A 16340-nucleotide genomic window follows, 5' to 3' on the forward strand; every position below is an offset into this window, starting at 1 on the left:
GGCGGAGGTGCGGGGCTCCAACGGGGCGTATTACACGGTGAGGCCGGGGCCTGAGGCCTAGTGACGGGAGGGTCACTGTGTCACCCTGCAGGGGGAGGGACAGGCTCATAGCTCCCTTCTGTCTGTGTCACTGTGTCACCCTGCAGGGGGAGGGACAGACTCATAGCTCCCTTCTGTCTGTGTCACTGTGTCACCCTGCGGGGGGAGGGACAGGCTCATAGCTCCCTTCTGTCTGTGTCAATGTGTCACCCTGCGGGGGGAGGGATAGTCTCATAGCTCCCTTCTGTCTGTGTCACTGTGTCACACTGCGGGGGGAGGGACAGGCTCATAGCTCCCTTCTGTCTGTGTCACTGTGTCACCCTGCGGGGGAGGGACAGGCTCATAGCTCCCTTCTGCCTGTGTCACTGTGTCACCCTGCGGGGGAGGGACAGGCTCATAGCTCCCTTCTGTCTGTGTCACTGTGTCACCCTGCGGGGGAGGGACAGTCTCATAGCTCCCTTCTGTCTGTGTCACCCTGCGGGGGGAGGGACAGGCTCATAGCTCCCTTCTGTCTGTGTCACTGTGTCACCCTGCGGGGGGGAGGGACAGACTCATAGCTCCCTTCTGTCTGTGTCACTGTGTCACCCTGCGGGGGGAGGGACAGGCTCATAGCTCCCTTCTGTCTGTGTCACTATGTCACCCTGCGGGAGGAGGGACAGACTCATAGCTCCCTTCTGTCTGTGTCACTGTGTCACACTGCGGGGGGAGGGACAGACTCATAGCTCCCTTCTGTCTGTGTCACTGTGTCACCCTGCGGGGGGAGGGACAGACTCATAGCTCCCTTCTGTCTGTGTCACCCTGCGGGGGGAGGGACAGGCGCATAGCTCCCTTCTGTCTGTGTCACCCTGCGGGGGAGGGACAGTCTCATAGCTCCCTTCTGTCTGTGTCACTGTGTCACCCTGCGGGGGGAGGGACAGGCTCATAGCTCCCTTCTGTCTGTATCACTGTGTCACCCTGCGGGGGGAGGGACAGACTCATAGCTCCCTTCTGTCTGTGTCACTGTGTCACCCTGCGGGGGGAGGGACAGGCTCATAGCTCCCTTCTGTCTGTGTCACTGTGTCACCCTGCGGGGGGAGGGACAGGCTCATAGCTCCCTTCTGTCTGTGTCACTGTGTCACCCTGCGGGGGGAGGGACAGACTCATAGCTCCCTTCTGTCTGTGTCACTGTGTCACCCTGCGGGGGGAGGGACAGACTCATAGCTCCCTTCTGTCTGTGTCACTGTGTCACCCTGCGGGGGGAGGGACAGGCTCATAGCTCCCTCGTGTCTGTGTCACTGTGTCACCCTGCGGGGGGAGGGACAGGCTCATAGCTCCCTTCTGTCTGTGTCACTGTGTCACCCTGCGGGGGGAGGGACAGGCTCATAGCTCCCTTCTGTCTGTGTCACTGTGTCACCCTGCGGGGGGAGGGACAGGCTCATAGCTCCCTTCTGTCTGTGTCACTGTGTCACCCTGCGGGGGGAGGGACAGGCTCATAGCTCCCTTCTGTCTGTGTCACTGTGTCACCCTGCGGGGGGAGGGACAGACTCATAGCTCCCTTCTGTCTGTGTCACTGTGTCACCCTGCGGGGGGAGGGACAGGCTCATAGCTCCCTTCTCTCTGTGTCACTGTGTCACCCTGCGGGGGGAGGGACAGTCTCATAGCTCCCTTCTGTCTGTCACTGTGTCACCCTGCGGGGGGAGGGACAGACTCATAGCTCCCTTCTGTCTGTGTCACTGTGTCACCCTGCGGGGGGAGGGACAGGCTCATAGCTCCCTTCTGCCTGTGTCACTGTGTCACCCTGCGGGGGGGGAGGGACAGGCTCATAGCTCCCTTCTGTCTGTGTCACTGTGTCACCCTGCGGGGGGAGGGACAGACTCATAGCTCCCTTCTGTCTGTGTCACTGTGTCACCCTGCGGGGGGAGGGACAGGCTCATAGCTCCCTTCTGTCTGTGTCACTGTGTCACCCTGTCACCCTGCGGGGGGAGGGACAGACTCATAGCTCCCTTCTGTCTGTATCACTGTGTCACCCTGCGGGGGGAGGGACAGGCTCATAGCTCCCTTCTGTCTGTGTCACTGTGTCACCCTGCGGGGGGAGGGACAGACTCATAGCTCCCTTCTGTCTGTGTCACTGTCACCCTGCGGGGGGGGAGGGACAGGCTCATAGCTCCCTTCTGTCTGTGTCACTGTGTCACCCTGCGGGGGGAGGGACAGACTCATAGCTCCCTTCTGTCTGTGTCACCCTGCGGGGGGAGGGACAGGCTCATAGCTCCCTTCTGCCTGTGTCACTGTGTCACCCTGCGGGGGGGGAGGGACAGGCTCATAGCTCCCTTCTGTCTGTGTCACTGTGTCACCCTGCGGGGGGAGGGACAGACTCATAGCTCCCTTCTGTCTGTGTCACCCTGCGGGGGGAGGGACAGACTCATAGCTCCCTTCTGTCTGTGTCACTGTGTCACCCTGCGGGGGGAGGGACAGACTCATAGCTCCCTTCTGTCTGTGTCACTGTGTCACCCTGCGGGGGGAGGGACAGACTCATAGCTCCCTTCTGTCTGTGTCACTGTGTCACCCTGCGGGGGGAGGGACAGGCTCATAGCTCCCTTCTGTCTGTGTCACTGTGTCACCCTGTCACCCTGCGGGGGGAGGGACAGACTCATAGCTCCCTTCTGTCTGTGTCACTGTGTCACCCTGCGGGGGGAGGGACAGACTCATAGCTCCCTTCTGTCTGTGTCACTGTCACCCTGCGGGGGGAGGGACAGTCTCATAGCTCCCTTCTGTCTGTGTCACTGTGTCACCCTGCGGGGGAGGGACAGTCTCATAGCTCCCTTCTGTCTGTGTCACTGTGTCACCCTGCGGGGGAGGGACAGTCTCATAGCTCCCTTCTGTCTGTGTCACTGTGTCACACTGCGGGGGAGGGACAGTCTCATAGCTCCCTTCTGTCTGTGTCACCCTGCGGGGGAGGGACAGACTCATAGCTCCCTTCTGTCTGTGTCACTGTGTCACCCTGCGGGGGGAGGGACAGACTCATAGCTCCCTTCTGTCTGTGTCACTGTGTCACCCTGCGGGGGGAGGGACAGGCTCATAGCTCCCTTCTGTCTGTGTCACTGTGTCACCCTGCGGGGGGAGGGACAGGCTCATAGCTCCCTTCTGTCTGTGTCACTGTGTCACCCTGCGGGGGGAGGGACACACTCATAGCTCCCTTCTGTCTGTGTCACTGTGTCACCCTGCGGGGGGAGGGACAGGCTCATAGCTCCCTTCTGTCTGTGTCACTGTGTCACCCTGCGGGGGAGGGACAGGCTCATAGCTCCCTTCTGTCTGTGTCACTGTGTCACCCTGCGGGGGGAGGGACAGGCTCATAGCTCCCTTCTGTCTGTGTCACTGTGTCACCCTGCGGGGGGAGGGACAGGCTCATAGCTCCCTTCTGTCTGTGTCACCCTGCGGGGGGAGGGACAGACTCATAGCTCCCTTCTGTCTGTGTCACTGTGTCACCCTGCGGGGGAGGGACAGGCTCATAGCTCCCTTCTGTCTGTGTCACTGTGTCACCCTGCGGGGGGAGGGACAGGCTCATAGCTCCCTTCTGTCTGTGTCACTGTGTCACCCTGCGGGGGGAGGGACAGGCTCATAGCTCCCTTCTGTCTGTGTCACTGTGTCACCCTGCGGGGGAGGGACAGGCTCATAGCTCCCTTCTGTCTGTGTCACTGTGTCACCCTGCGGGGGAGGGACAGGCTCATAGCTCCCTTCTGTCTGTGTCACCCTGCGGGGGAGGGACAGGCTCATAGCTCCCTTCTGTCTGTGTCACTGTGTCACCCTGCGGGGGGAGGGACAGGCTCATAGCTCCCTTCTGTCTGTGTCACTGTGTCACCCTGCGGGGGGAGGGACAGGCTCATAGCTCCCTTCTGTCTGTGTCACTGTGTCACCCTGCGGGGGAGGGACAGGCTCATAGCTCCCTTCTGTCTGTGTCACTGTGTCACCCTGCGGGGGGAGGGACAGGCTCATAGCTCCCTTCTGTCTGTGTCACTGTGTCACCCTGCGGAGGGAGGGACAGACTCATAGCTCCCTTCTGTCTGTGTCACTGTGTCACCCTGCGGGGGGGAGGGACAGACTCATAGCTCCCTTCTGTCTGTGTCACTGTGTCACCCTGCGGGGGCAGGGACAGACTCATAGCTCCCTCCTGTCTGTGTCACTGTGTCACCCTGCGGGGGGAGGGACAGGCTCATAGCTCCCTTCTGTCTGTGTCACTGTGTCACCCTGCGGGGGAGGGACAGACTCATAGCTCCCTTCTGTCTGTGTCACTGTGTCACCCTGCGGGGGAGGGACAGACTCATAGCTCCCTTCTGTCTGTGTCACTGTGTCACCCTGCGGGGGGAGGGACAGACTCATAGCTCCCTTCTGTCTGTGTCACTGTGTCACCCTGCGGGGGGAGGGACAGGCTCATAGCTCCCTTCTGTCTGTGTCACTGTGTCACCCTGCGGGGGGAGGGACAGTCTCATAGCTCCCTTCTGTCTGTGTCACCCTGCGGGGGGAGGGACAGACTCATAGCTCCCTTCTGTCTGTGTCACTGTGTCACCCTGCGGGGGAGGGACAGGCTCATAGCTCCCTTCTGTCTGTGTCACTGTGTCACCCTGCGGGGGGAGGGACAGACTCATAGCTCCCTTCTGTCTGTGTCACTGTGTCACCCTGCGGGGGGAGGGACAGGCTCATAGCTCCCTTCTGTCTGTGTCACTGTGTCACCCTGCGGGGGAGGGACAGGCTCATAGCTCCCTTCTGTCTGTGTCTCTGTGTCACCCTGCGGGGGGAGGGACAGACGCATAGCTCCCTTCTGTCTGTGTCTCTGTGTCACCCTGCGGGGGGAGGGACAGGCTCATAGCTCCCTTCTGTCTGTGTCACTGTGTCACCCTGCGGGGGAGGGACAGACTCATAGCTCCCTTCTGTGTGTGTCACTGTGTCACCCTGCGGGGGGAGGGACAGACTCATAGCTCCCTTCTGTCTGTGTCACTGTGTCACCCTGCGGGGGGAGGGACAGACTCATAGCTCCCTTATGTCTGTGTCACTGTGTCACCCTGTGAGGGGAGGGACAGACTCATAGCTCCCTTCTGTGTGTGTCACTGTGTCACCCTGCGGGGGAGGGACAGGCTCATAGCTCCCTTCTGTCTGTGTCACTGTGTCACCCTGCGGGGGAGGGACAGACTCATAGCTCCCTTATGTCTGTGTCACTGTGTCACCCTGTGAGGGGAGGGACAGGCTCATAGCTCCCTTCTGTCTGTGTCACTGTGTCACCCTGCGGGGGGGGGGGGGGGGGGGACAGGCTCATAGCTCCCTTCTGTCTGTGTCACTGTGTCACCCTGCGGGGGGAGGGACAGACTCATAGCTCCCTTCTGTCTGTGTCACTGTGTCACCCTGCGGGGGGAGGGACAGGCTCATAGCTCCCTTCTGTCTGTGTCACTGTGTCACCCTGCGGGGGGAGGGACAGGCTCATAGCTCCCTCCTGTCTGTGTCACTGTGTCACCCTGCGGGGGAGGGACAGGCTCATAGCTCCCTTCTGTCTGTGTCTCTGTGTCACCCTGCGGGGGGAGGGACAGGCTCATAGCTCCCTTCTGTCTGTGTCTCTGTGTCACCCTGCGGGGGGAGGGACTGGCTCATAGCTCCCTTCTGTCTGTGTCACTGTGTCACCCTGCGGGGGAGGGACAGTCCCATAGCTCCCTTCTGTCTGTGTCACTGTGTCACCCTGCGGGGGGAGGGACAGACTCATAGCTCCCTTCTGTCTGTGTCACTGTGTCACCCTGCTGGGGGAGGGACAGACTCATAGCTCCCTTATGTCTGTGTCACTGTGTCACCCTGCGGGGGGAGGGACAGACTCATAGCTCCCTTCTGTCTGTGTCACCCTGCGGGGGGAGGGACAGACTCATAGCTCCCTTTTGTCTGTGTCACTGTGTCACCCTGCGGGGGGAGGGACAGGATCATAGCTCCCTTCTGTCTGTGTCACTGTGTCACCCTGCGGGGGGAGGGACAGGCTCATAGCTCCCTTCTGTCTGTCACTGTGTCACCCTGCGGGGGGAGGGACAGACTCATAGCTCCCTTCTGTCTGTGTCACTGTGTCACCCTACGTGGGGAGGGACAGACTCATAGCTCCCTTCTGTCTGTGTCACTGTGTCACCCTGCGGGGGAGGGGCAGGCTCATAGCTCCCTTCTGTCTGTGTCACCCTGCGGGGGGAGGGACAGACTCATAGCTCCCTTCTGTCTGTATCACTGTGTCACCCTACGTGGGGAGGGACAGACTCATAGCTCCCTTCTGTCTGTGTCACCCTGCAGGGGGAGGGACAGACTCATAGCTCCCTTCTGTCTGTGTCACTGTGTCACCCTGCGGGGGAGGGACAGTGTCATAGCTCCCTTCTGTCTGTGTCACTGTGTCACCCTGCGGGGGGAGGGACAGACTCATAGCTCCCTTCTGTCTGTGTCACTGTGTCACCCTGCGGGGGGAGGGACAGACTCATAGCTCCCTTCTGTCTGTGTCACTGTGTCACCCTGCGGGGGGAGGGACAGACTCATAGCTCCCTTCTGTCTGTGTCACTGTGTCACCCTGCGGGGGGAGGGACAGACTCATAGCTCCCTTCTGTCTGTGTCACTGTGTCACCCTGCGGGGGGAGGGACAGGCTCATAGCTCCCTTCTGTCTGTGTCACTGTGTCACTGTGTCACCCTGCGGGGGGAGGGACAGGCTCATAGTTCCCTTCTGTCTGTGTCACTGTGTCACCCTGCGGGGGGAGGGACAGGCTCATAGTTCCCTTCTGTCTGTGTCACTGTGTCACCCTGCGGGGGGAGGGATAGACTCATAGCTCCCTTCTGTCTGTGTCACTATGTCACCCTGCGGGAGGAGGGACAGACACATAGCTCCCTTCTGTCTGCGTCACTGTGTCACCCTGCGGGGGGAGGGACAGACTCATAGCTCCCTTCTGTCTGTGTCACTGTGTCACCCTGCGGGGGGAGGGACAGACTCATAGCTCCCTTCTGTCTGTGTCACTGTGTCACCCTGCGGGGGGAGGGACAGACTCATAGCTCCCTTCTATCTGTGTCACTGTGTCACCCTGCGGGGGGAGGGACAGGACATAGCTCCCTTCTGTCTGTGTCACTGTATCACCCTGCGGGGGGAGGGACAGACTCATAGCTCCCTTCTGTCTGTCACTGTGTCACCCTGCGGGGGGAGGGACAGACTCATAGCTCCCTTCTGTCTGTGTCACTGTGTCACCCTGCGGGGGGAGGGACAGACTCATAGCTCCCTTCTGTCTGCGTCACTGTGTCACCCTGCGGGGGGAGGTACAGGCTCATAGCTCCCTTCTGTCTGTGTCACTGTGTCACCCTGCGGGGGGAGGGACAGACACATAGCTCCCTTCTGTCTGCGTCACTGTGTCACCCTGCGGGGGGAGGTACAGGCTCATAGCTCCCTTCTGTCTGTGTCACTGTGTCACCCTGCGGGGGGAGGGACAGACTCATAGCTCCCTTCTGTCTGTGTCACCCTGCGGGGGGAGGGACAGACTCATAGCTCCCTTCTGTCTGTGTCACTGTCACCCTGCGGGGGGAGGGACAGACTCATAGCTCCCTTCTGTCTGTGTCACTGTGTCACCCTGCGGGGGGAGGGACAGTCTCATAGCTCCCTTCTGTCTGTGTCACTGTGTCACCCTGCGGGGGGAGGGACAGGCTCATAGCTCCCTTCTGCCTGTGTCACTGTGTCACCCTGCGGGGGGAGGGACAGACTCATAGCTCCCTTCTGTCTGTGTCACTGTGTCACCCTGCGGGGGGAGGGACAGGCTCATAGCTCCCTTCTGCCTGTGTCACTGTGTCACCCTGCGGGGGGAGGGACAGACTCATAGCTCCCTTCTGTCTGTGTCACTGTGTCACCCTGCGGGGGGAGGGACAGGCTCATAGCTCCCTTCTGTCTGTGTCACACTGCGGGGGAGGGACAGGCTCATAGCTCCCTTCTGTCTGTGTCACTGTGTCACCCTGCGGGGGGAGGGACAGGCTCATAGCTCCCTTCTGTCTGTGTCACTGTGTCAGCCTGCGGGGGGAGGGACAGGCTCATAGCTCCCTTCTGTCTGTGTCACTGTGTCACCCTGCGGGGGGAGGGACAGGCTCATAGCTCCCTTCTGTCTGTGTCACACTGCGGGGGAGGGACAGGCTCATAGCTCCCTTCTGTCTGTGTCACTGTGTCAGCCTGCGGGGGGAGGGACAGGCTCATAGCTCCCTTCTGTCTGTGTCACTGTGTCACCCTGCGGGGGGAGGGACAGACTCATAGCTCCCTTCTGTCTGTGTCACTGTGTCACCCTGCGGGGGAGGGACAGACTCATAGCTCCCTTCTGTCTGTGTCACTGTGTCACCCTGCGGGGGGAGGGACAGGCTCATAGCTCCCTTCTGTCTGTGTCACTGTGTCACCTTGCGGGGGGAGGGACAGACTCATAGCTCCCTTCTGTCTGTGTCACCCTGCGGGGGGAGGGACAGACTCATAGCTCCCTTCTGTCTGTGTCACTGTGTCACCCTGCGGGGGGAGGGAAAGGCTCATAGCTCCCTTCTGTCTGTGTCACCCTGCGGGGGAGGGACAGTCTCATAGCTCCCTTCTGTCTGTGTCACTGTGTCACCCTGCGGGGGGAGGGACAGTCTCATAGCTCCCTTCTGTCTGTGTCACTGTGTCACCCTGCGGGGGGAGGGACAGACTCATAGCTCCCTTCTGTCTGTGTCACTGTGTCACCCTGCGGGGGGAGGGACAGGCTCATAGCTCCCTTCTGTCTGTGTCACTGTGTCACCCTGCGGGGGGAGGGACAGACTCATAGCTCCCTTCTGTCTGTGTCACTGTGTCACCCTGCGGGGGAGGGACAGACTCATAGCTCCCTTCTGTCTGTGTCACTGTGTCACCTTGCGGGGGGAGGGACAGACTCATAGCTCCCTTCTGTCTGTGTTACTGTGTCACCCTGGGGGGGGAGTGACAGGCTCATAGCTCCCTTCTGTCTGTGTCACTGCGTCACCCTGCGGGGGGAGGGACAGGCTCATAGCTCCCTTCTGTCTGTGTCACTGTGTCACCCTGCGGGGGGAGGGACAGGCTCATAGCTCCCTTCTGTCTGTGTCACTGTGTCACCCTGCGGGGGGAGGGACAGACTCATAGCTCCCTTCTGTCTGTGTCACTGTGTCACCCTGCGGGGGGAGGGACAGTCTCATAGCTCCCTTCTGTCTGTGTCACTGTGTCACCCTGCGGGGGGAGGGACAGACTCATAGCTCCCTTCTGTCTGTGTCACTGTCACCCTGCGGGGGGAGGGACAGGCTCATAGCTCCCTTCTGTCTGTCTCACTGTGTCACCCTGCGGGGGGAGGGGGAGGCTCATAGCTCCCTTCTGTCTGTGTCACTGTGTCACCCTGCGGGGGGAGGGACAGACTCATAGCTCCCTTCTGTCTGTGTCACTGTGTCACCCTGCGGGGGGAGGGACAGGCTCATAGCTCCCTTCTGTCTGTGTCACCCTGCGGGGGGAGGGACAGGCTCATAGCTCCCTTCTGTCTGTGTCACTGTGTCACCCTGCGGGGGGAGGGACAGACTCATAGCTCCCTTCTGTCTGTGTCACTGTGTCACCTTGCGGGGGGAGGGACAGACTCATAGCTCCCTTCTGTCTGTGTCACTGTGTCACCCTGCGGGGGGAGGGACAGACTCATAGCTCCCTTCTGTCTGTGTCACTGTGTCACCTTGCGGGGGGAGGGACAGACTCATAGCTCCCTTCTGTCTGTGTCACCCTGCGGGGGGAGGGACAGACTCATAGCTCCCTTCTGTCTGTGTCACTGTGTCACCCTGCGGGGGGAGGGACAGGCTCATAGCTCCCTTCTGTCTGTGTCGCTGTGTCACCCTGCGGGGGGAGGGACAGTCTCATAGCTCCCTTCTGTCTGTGTCACTGTGTCACCCTGCGGGGGGAGGGACAGACTCATAGCTCCCTTCTGTCTGTGTCACTGTGTCACCCTGCGGGGGGAGGGACAGGCTCATAGCTCCCTTCTGTCTGTGTCACTGTGTCACCCTGCGGGGGGAGGGACAGACTCATAGCTCCCTTCTGTCTGTGTCACTGTGTCACCCTGCGGGGGAGGGACAGACTCATAGCTCCCTTCTGTCTGTGTCACTGTGTCACCTTGCGGGGGGAGGGACAGACTCATAGCTCCCTTCTGTCTGTGTTACTGTGTCACCCTGGGGGGGGAGTGACAGGCTCATAGCTCCCTTCTGTCTGTGTCACTGCGTCACCCTGCGGGGGGAGGGACAGGCTCATAGCTCCCTTCTGTCTGTGTCACTGTGTCACTCTGCGGGGGGAGGGACAGGCTCATAGCTCCCTTCTGTCTGTGTCACTATGTCACCCTGCGGGGGGAGGGACAGACTCATAGCTCCCTTCTGTCTGTGTCACTGTGTCACCCTGCGGGGGGAGGGACAGTCTCATAGCTCCCTTCTGTCTGTGTCACTGTGTCACCCTGCGGGGGGAGGGACAGACTCATAGCTCCCTTCTGTCTGTGTCACTGTGTCACCCTGCGGGGGGAGGGACAGTCTCATAGCTCCCTTCTGTCTGTGTCACTGTGTCACCCTGCGGGGGGAGGGACAGACTCATAGCTCCCTTCTGTCTGTGTCACTGTCACCCTGCGGGGGGAGGGACAGTCTCATAACTCCCTTCTGTCTGTCTCACTGTGTCACCCTGCGGGGGGAGGGGGAGGCTCATAGCTCCCTTCTGTCTGTGTCACTGTGTCACCCTGCGGGGGGAGGGACAGGCTCATAGCTCCCTTCTGTCTGTGTCACTGTGTCACCCTGCGGGGGAGGGACAGGCTCATAGCTCCCTTCTGTCTGTGTCACCCTGCGGGGGGAGGGACAGGCTCATAGCTCCCTTCTGTCTGTGTCACTGTGTCACCCTGCGGGGGGAGGGACAGACTCATAGCTCCCTTCTGTCTGTGTCACTGTGTCACCCTGCGGGGGGAGGGACAGGCTCATAGCTCCCTTCTGTCTGTGTCACTGTGTCACCCTGCGGGGGAGGGACAGGCTCATAGCTCCCTTCTGTCTGTGTCACTGTGTCCCCCTGCGGGGGGAGGGACAGGCTCATAGCTCACTTCTGTCTGTGTCACTGTGTCACCCTGCGGGGGAGGGACAGGCTCATAGCTCCCTTCTGTCTGTGTCACTGTGTCACCCTGCGGGGGAGGGACAGGCTCATAGCTCCCTTCTGTCTGTGTCACTGTGTCACCCTGCGGGGGAGGGACAGACTCATAGCTCCCTTCTGTCTGTGTCACTGTGTCACCTTGCGGGGGGAGGGACAGACTCATAGCTCCCTTCTGTCTGTGTCACCCTGCGTATGAGGAGGGACAGTCTCATAGCTCCCTTCTGTCTGTGTCACTGTGTCACCCTGCGGGGGGAGGGACAGGCTCATAGCTCCCTTCTGTCTGTGTCACTGTGTCACCCTGTGGGGGGAGGGACAGGCTCATAGCTCCCTTCTGTCTGTGTCACTGTGTCACCCTGCGGGGGGAGGGACAGACTCATAGCTCCCTTCTGTCTGTGTCACTGTGTCACCCTGCGGGGGGAGGGACAGACTCATAGCTCCCTTCTGTCTGTGTCACTGTGTCACCCTGCGGGGGGAGGGACAGACTCATAGCTCCCTTCTGTCTGTGTCACCCTGCGGGGGGAGGGACAGGCTCATAGCTCCCTTCTGTCTGTGTCACTGTGTCACCCTGCGGGGGGAGGGACAGTCTCATAGCTCCCTTCTGTCTGTGTCACTGTGTCACCCTGCGGGGGGAGGGACAGTCTCATAGCTCCCTTCTGTCTGTGTCACTGTGTCACCCTGCGGGGGGAGGGACAGTCTCATAGCTCCCTTCTGTCTGTGTCACTGTGTCACCCTGCGGGGGGAGGGACAGTCTCATAGCTCCCTTCTGTCTGTGTCACTGTGTCACCCTGCGGGGGGAGGGACAGTCTCATAGCTCCCTTCTGTCTGTGTCACTGTGTCACCCTGCGGGGGAGGGACAGACTCATAGCTCCCTTCTGTCTGTCACCCTGCGGGGGAGGGACAGACTCATAGCTCCCTTCTGTCTGTGTCACTGTGTCACCCTGCGGGGGAGGGACAGACTCATAGCTCCCTTCTGTCTGTGTCACTGTGTCACCCTGCGGGGGAGGGACGGGCTCATAGCTCCCTTCTGTCTGTGTCACTGTGTCACCCTACGGGGGGAGGGACAGACTCATAGCTCCCTTCTGTCTGTCACCCTGCGGGGGAGGGACAGTCTCATAGCTCCCTTCTGTCTGTGTCACTGTGTCACCCTGCGGGGGGAGGGACAGACTCATAGCTGCCTTCTGTCTGTGTCACTGTGTCACCCTGCGGGGGGGAGGGACAGACTCATAGCTGCCTTCTGTCTGTGTCACTGTGTCACCCTGCGGGGGGGAGGGACAGACTCATAGCTCCCTTCTGTCTGTGTCACTGTGTCACCCTGCGGTGGGAGGGACAGGCTCATAGCTCCCTTCTGTCTGTGTCATTGTGTCACCCTGCGGGGGAGGGACAGGCTCATAGCTCCCTTCTGTCTGTGTCACCCTGCGGGGGGGAGGGACAGACTCATAGCTCTCTTCTGTCTGTGTCACTGTGTCACCCTGCGGTGGGAGGGACAGGCTCATAGCTCCCTTCTGTCTGTGTCATTGTGTCACCCTGCGGGGGAGGGACAGGCTCATAGCTCCCTTCTGTCTGTGTCACTGTGTCACCCTGCGGGGGGAGGGACAGTCTCATAGCTCCTTCTATCTGTGTCACCCTGCGGGGGGAGGGACAGACTCATAGCTCCCTTCTGTCTGTGTCACTGTGTCACCCTGCGGGGGAAGGGACAGGCTCATAGCTCCCTTCTGTCTGTGTCACTGTGTCACCCTGCGGGGGGAGGGACAGGCTCATAGCTCCCTTCTGTCTGTGTCACTGTGTCACCCTGCGGGGGAGGGACAGGCTCATAGCTCCCTTCTGTCTGTGTCACTGTATCACCCTGCGGGGGGAGGGACAGGCTCATAGCTCCCTTCTGTCTGTGTCACTGTGTCACCCTGCGGGGGGAGGGACAGGCTCATATCTCCCTTCAGTCTGTGTCACTGTGTCACCCTGCGGGGGGTGGGACAGGCTCATAGCTCCCTTCTGTCTGTGTCACTGTGTCACCCTGCGGGGGAAGGGACAGGCTCATAGCTCCCTTCTGTCTGTGTCACTGTGTCACCCTGCGGGGGGAGGGACAGGCTCATAGCTCCCTTCTGTCTGTGTCACCCTGCGGGGGGAGGGACAGACTCATAGCTCCCTTCTGTCTGTGTCCCTGTGTCACCCTGCGGGGGGAGGGACAGACTCATAGCTCCCTTCTGTCTGTGTCACTGTGTCACCCTGCGGGGGGAAGGACAGGTTCATAGCTCCCTTCTGTCTGTGTCACTGTGTCACCCTGCGGGGGGAGGGACAGGCTCATAGCTCCCTTCTGTCTGTGTCACTGTGTCACCCTGCGGGGGGAGGGACAGACTCATAGCTCCCTTATGTCTGTGTCACTGTGTCACCCTGTGAGGGGAGGGACAGACACATAGCTCCCTTCTGTCTGTGTCACTGTGTCACCCTGCGGGGGGGGGGGGGGGACAGGCTCATAGCTCCCTTCTGTCTGTGTCACTGTGTCACCCTGCGGGGGGAGGGACAGGCTCATAGCTCCCTCCTGTCTGTGTCACTGTGTCACCCTGCGGGGGAGGGACAGGCTCATAGCTCCCTTCTGTCTGTGTCACTGTGTCACCCTGCGGGGGGAGGGACAGACTCATAGCTCCCTTCTGTCTGTGTCTCTGTGTCACCCTGCGGGGGGAGGGACAGGCTCATAGCTCCCTTCTGTCTGTGTCTCTGTGTCACCCTGCGGGGGGAGGGACTGGCTCATAGCTCCCTTCTGTCTGTGTCACTGTGTCACCCTGCGGGGGAGGGACAGTCCCATAGCTCCCTTCTGTCTGTGTCACTGTGTCACCCTGCGGGGGGAGGGACAGACTCATAGCTCCCTTCTGTCTGTGTCACTGTGTCACCCTGCGGGGGGAGGGACAGACTCATAGCTCCCTTATGTCTGTGTCACTGTGTCACCCTGCGGGGGGAGGGACAGACTCATAGCTCCCTTCTGTCTGTGTCACTGTGTCACCCTGCGGGGGAGGGACAGGCACATAGCTCCCTCCTGTCTGTGTCACTGTGTCACCCTGCGGGGGGAGGGACAGGCGCATAGCTCCCTTCTGTCTGTGTCACCCTGCGGGGGGAGGGACAGACTCATAGCTCCCTCCTGTCTGTGTCACTGTGTCACCCTGCGGGGGGAGGGACAGGCGCATAGCTCCCTTCTGTCTGTGTCACCCTGCGGGGGAGGGACAGGCACATAGCTCCCTCCTGTCTGTGTCACTGTGTCACCCTGCGGGGGGAGGGACAGGCGCATAGCTCCCTTCTGTCTGTGTCACCCTGCGGGGGGAGGGACAGGCACATAGCTCCCTCCTGTCTGTGTCACTGTGTCACCCTGCGGGGGGAGGGACAGGCTCATAGCTCCCTTCTGTCTGTGTCACCCTGCGGGGGGAGGGACAGACTCATAGCTCCCTTTTGTCTGTGTCACTGTGTCACCCTGCGGGGGGAGGGACAGGATCATAGCTCCCTTCTGTCTGTGTCACTGTGTCACCCTGCGGGGGGAGGGACAGGCTCATAGCTCCCTTCTGTCTGTGTCACTGTGTCACCCTACGTGGGGAGGGACAGGCTCATAGCTCCCTTCTGTCTGTGTCACTGTGTCACCCTACGTGGGGAGGGACAGGCTCATAGCTCCCTTCTGTCTGTGTCACTGTGTCACCCTACGTGGGGAGGGACAGACTCATAGCTCCCTTCTGTCTGTGTCACTGTGTCACCCTACGTGGGGAGGGACAGACTCATAGCTCCCTTCTGTCTGTGTCACTGTGTCACCCTGCGGGGGAGGGGCAGGCTCATAGCTCCCTTCTGTCTGTGTCACCCTGCGGGGGGAGGGACAGGCTCATAGCTCCCTTCTGTCTGTGTCACTGTGTCACCCTGCGGGGGGAGGGACAGGCTCATAGCTCCCTTCTGTCTGTCACTGTGTCACCCTGCGGGGGGAGGGACAGACTCATAGCTCCCTTCTGTCTGTGTCACTGTGTCACCCTGCGGGGGGACAGACTCATAGCTCCCTTCTGTCTGTATAACTGTGTCACCCTACGTGGGGAGGGACAGACTCATAGCTCCCTTCTGTCTGTGTCACCCTGCAGGGGGAGGGACAGACTCATAGCTCCCTTCTGTCTGTGTCACTGTGTCACCCTGCGGGGGGAGGGGCAGGCTCATAGCTCCCTTCTGTCTGTGTCACCCTGCGGGGGGAGGGACAGACTCATAGCTCCCTTCTGTCTGTGTCACTGTGTCACCCTGCGGGGGGAGGGACAGGCTCATAGTTCCCTTCTGTCTGTGTCACTGTGTCACCCTGCGGGGGGAGGGACAGGCTCATAGTTCCCTTCTGTCTGTGTCACTGTGTCACCCTGCGGGGGGAGGGATAGACTCATAGCTCCCTTCTGTCTGTGTCACTATGTCACCCTGCGGGAGGAGGGACAGACACATAGCTCCCTTCTGTCTGCGTCACTGTGTCACCCTGCGGGGGGAGGTACAGGCTCATAGCTCCCTTCTATCTGTGTCACTGTGTCACCCTGCGGGGGGAGGGACAGGACATAGCTCCCTTCTGTCTGCGTCACTGTGTCACCCTGCGGGGGGAGGGACAGGCTCATAGCTCCCTTCTGTCTGTGTCACCCTGCGGGGGGAGGGACAGGCTCATAGCTCCCTTCTGTCTGTGTCACTGTGTCACCCTGCGGGGGGAGGTACAGGCTCATAGCTCCCTTCTGTCTGTGTCACTGTGTCACCCTGCGGGGGGAGGGACAGACACATAGCTCCCTTCTGTCTGCGTCACTGTGTCACCCTGCGGGGGGAGGTACAGGCTCATAGCTCCCTTCTGTCTGTGTCACTGTGTCACCCTGCGGGGGGAGGGACAGACTCATTGCTCCCTTCTGTCTGTGTCACCCTGCGGGGGGAGGGACAGACTCATAGCTCCCTTCTGTCTGTGTCACTGTCACCCTGCGGGGGGAGGGACAGACTCATAGCTCCCTTCTGTCTGTGTCACCCTGCGGGGGGAGGGACAGACTCATAGCTCCCTTCTGTCTGTGTCACTGTCACCCTGCGGGGGGAGGGACAGACTCATAGCTCCCTTCTGTCTGTGTCACTGTGTCACCCTGCGGGGGGAGGGACAGTCTCATAGCTCCCTTCTGTCTGTGTCACCCTGCGGGGGGAGGGACAGGCTCATAGCTCCCTTCT

The 16340-nt window shown here is 60.7% G+C and overlaps 1 protein-coding gene across 1 annotated transcript in view; it reads left to right on the forward strand.

Annotated features, from left to right (window-relative positions):
• The window catches only part of LOC142475294 (RNA-binding protein FXR1-like), a 54613-nt gene that overhangs the window by 143 nt on the left and 38130 nt on the right, over positions 1–16340 (forward strand). Inside the window, exon 1 of the mRNA XM_075581220.1 lies at positions 1–37. This exon is cut by the window's left edge and continues 143 nt beyond it. Within this exon, the coding sequence (XP_075437335.1) occupies positions 1–37 (37 nt within the window). The remainder of the gene's footprint in view (positions 38–16340) is intronic.

Source organism: Ascaphus truei, unplaced genomic scaffold (assembly GCF_040206685.1).
Source record: "Ascaphus truei isolate aAscTru1 unplaced genomic scaffold, aAscTru1.hap1 HAP1_SCAFFOLD_1135, whole genome shotgun sequence".
NCBI lineage: Eukaryota > Metazoa > Chordata > Amphibia > Anura > Ascaphidae > Ascaphus > Ascaphus truei.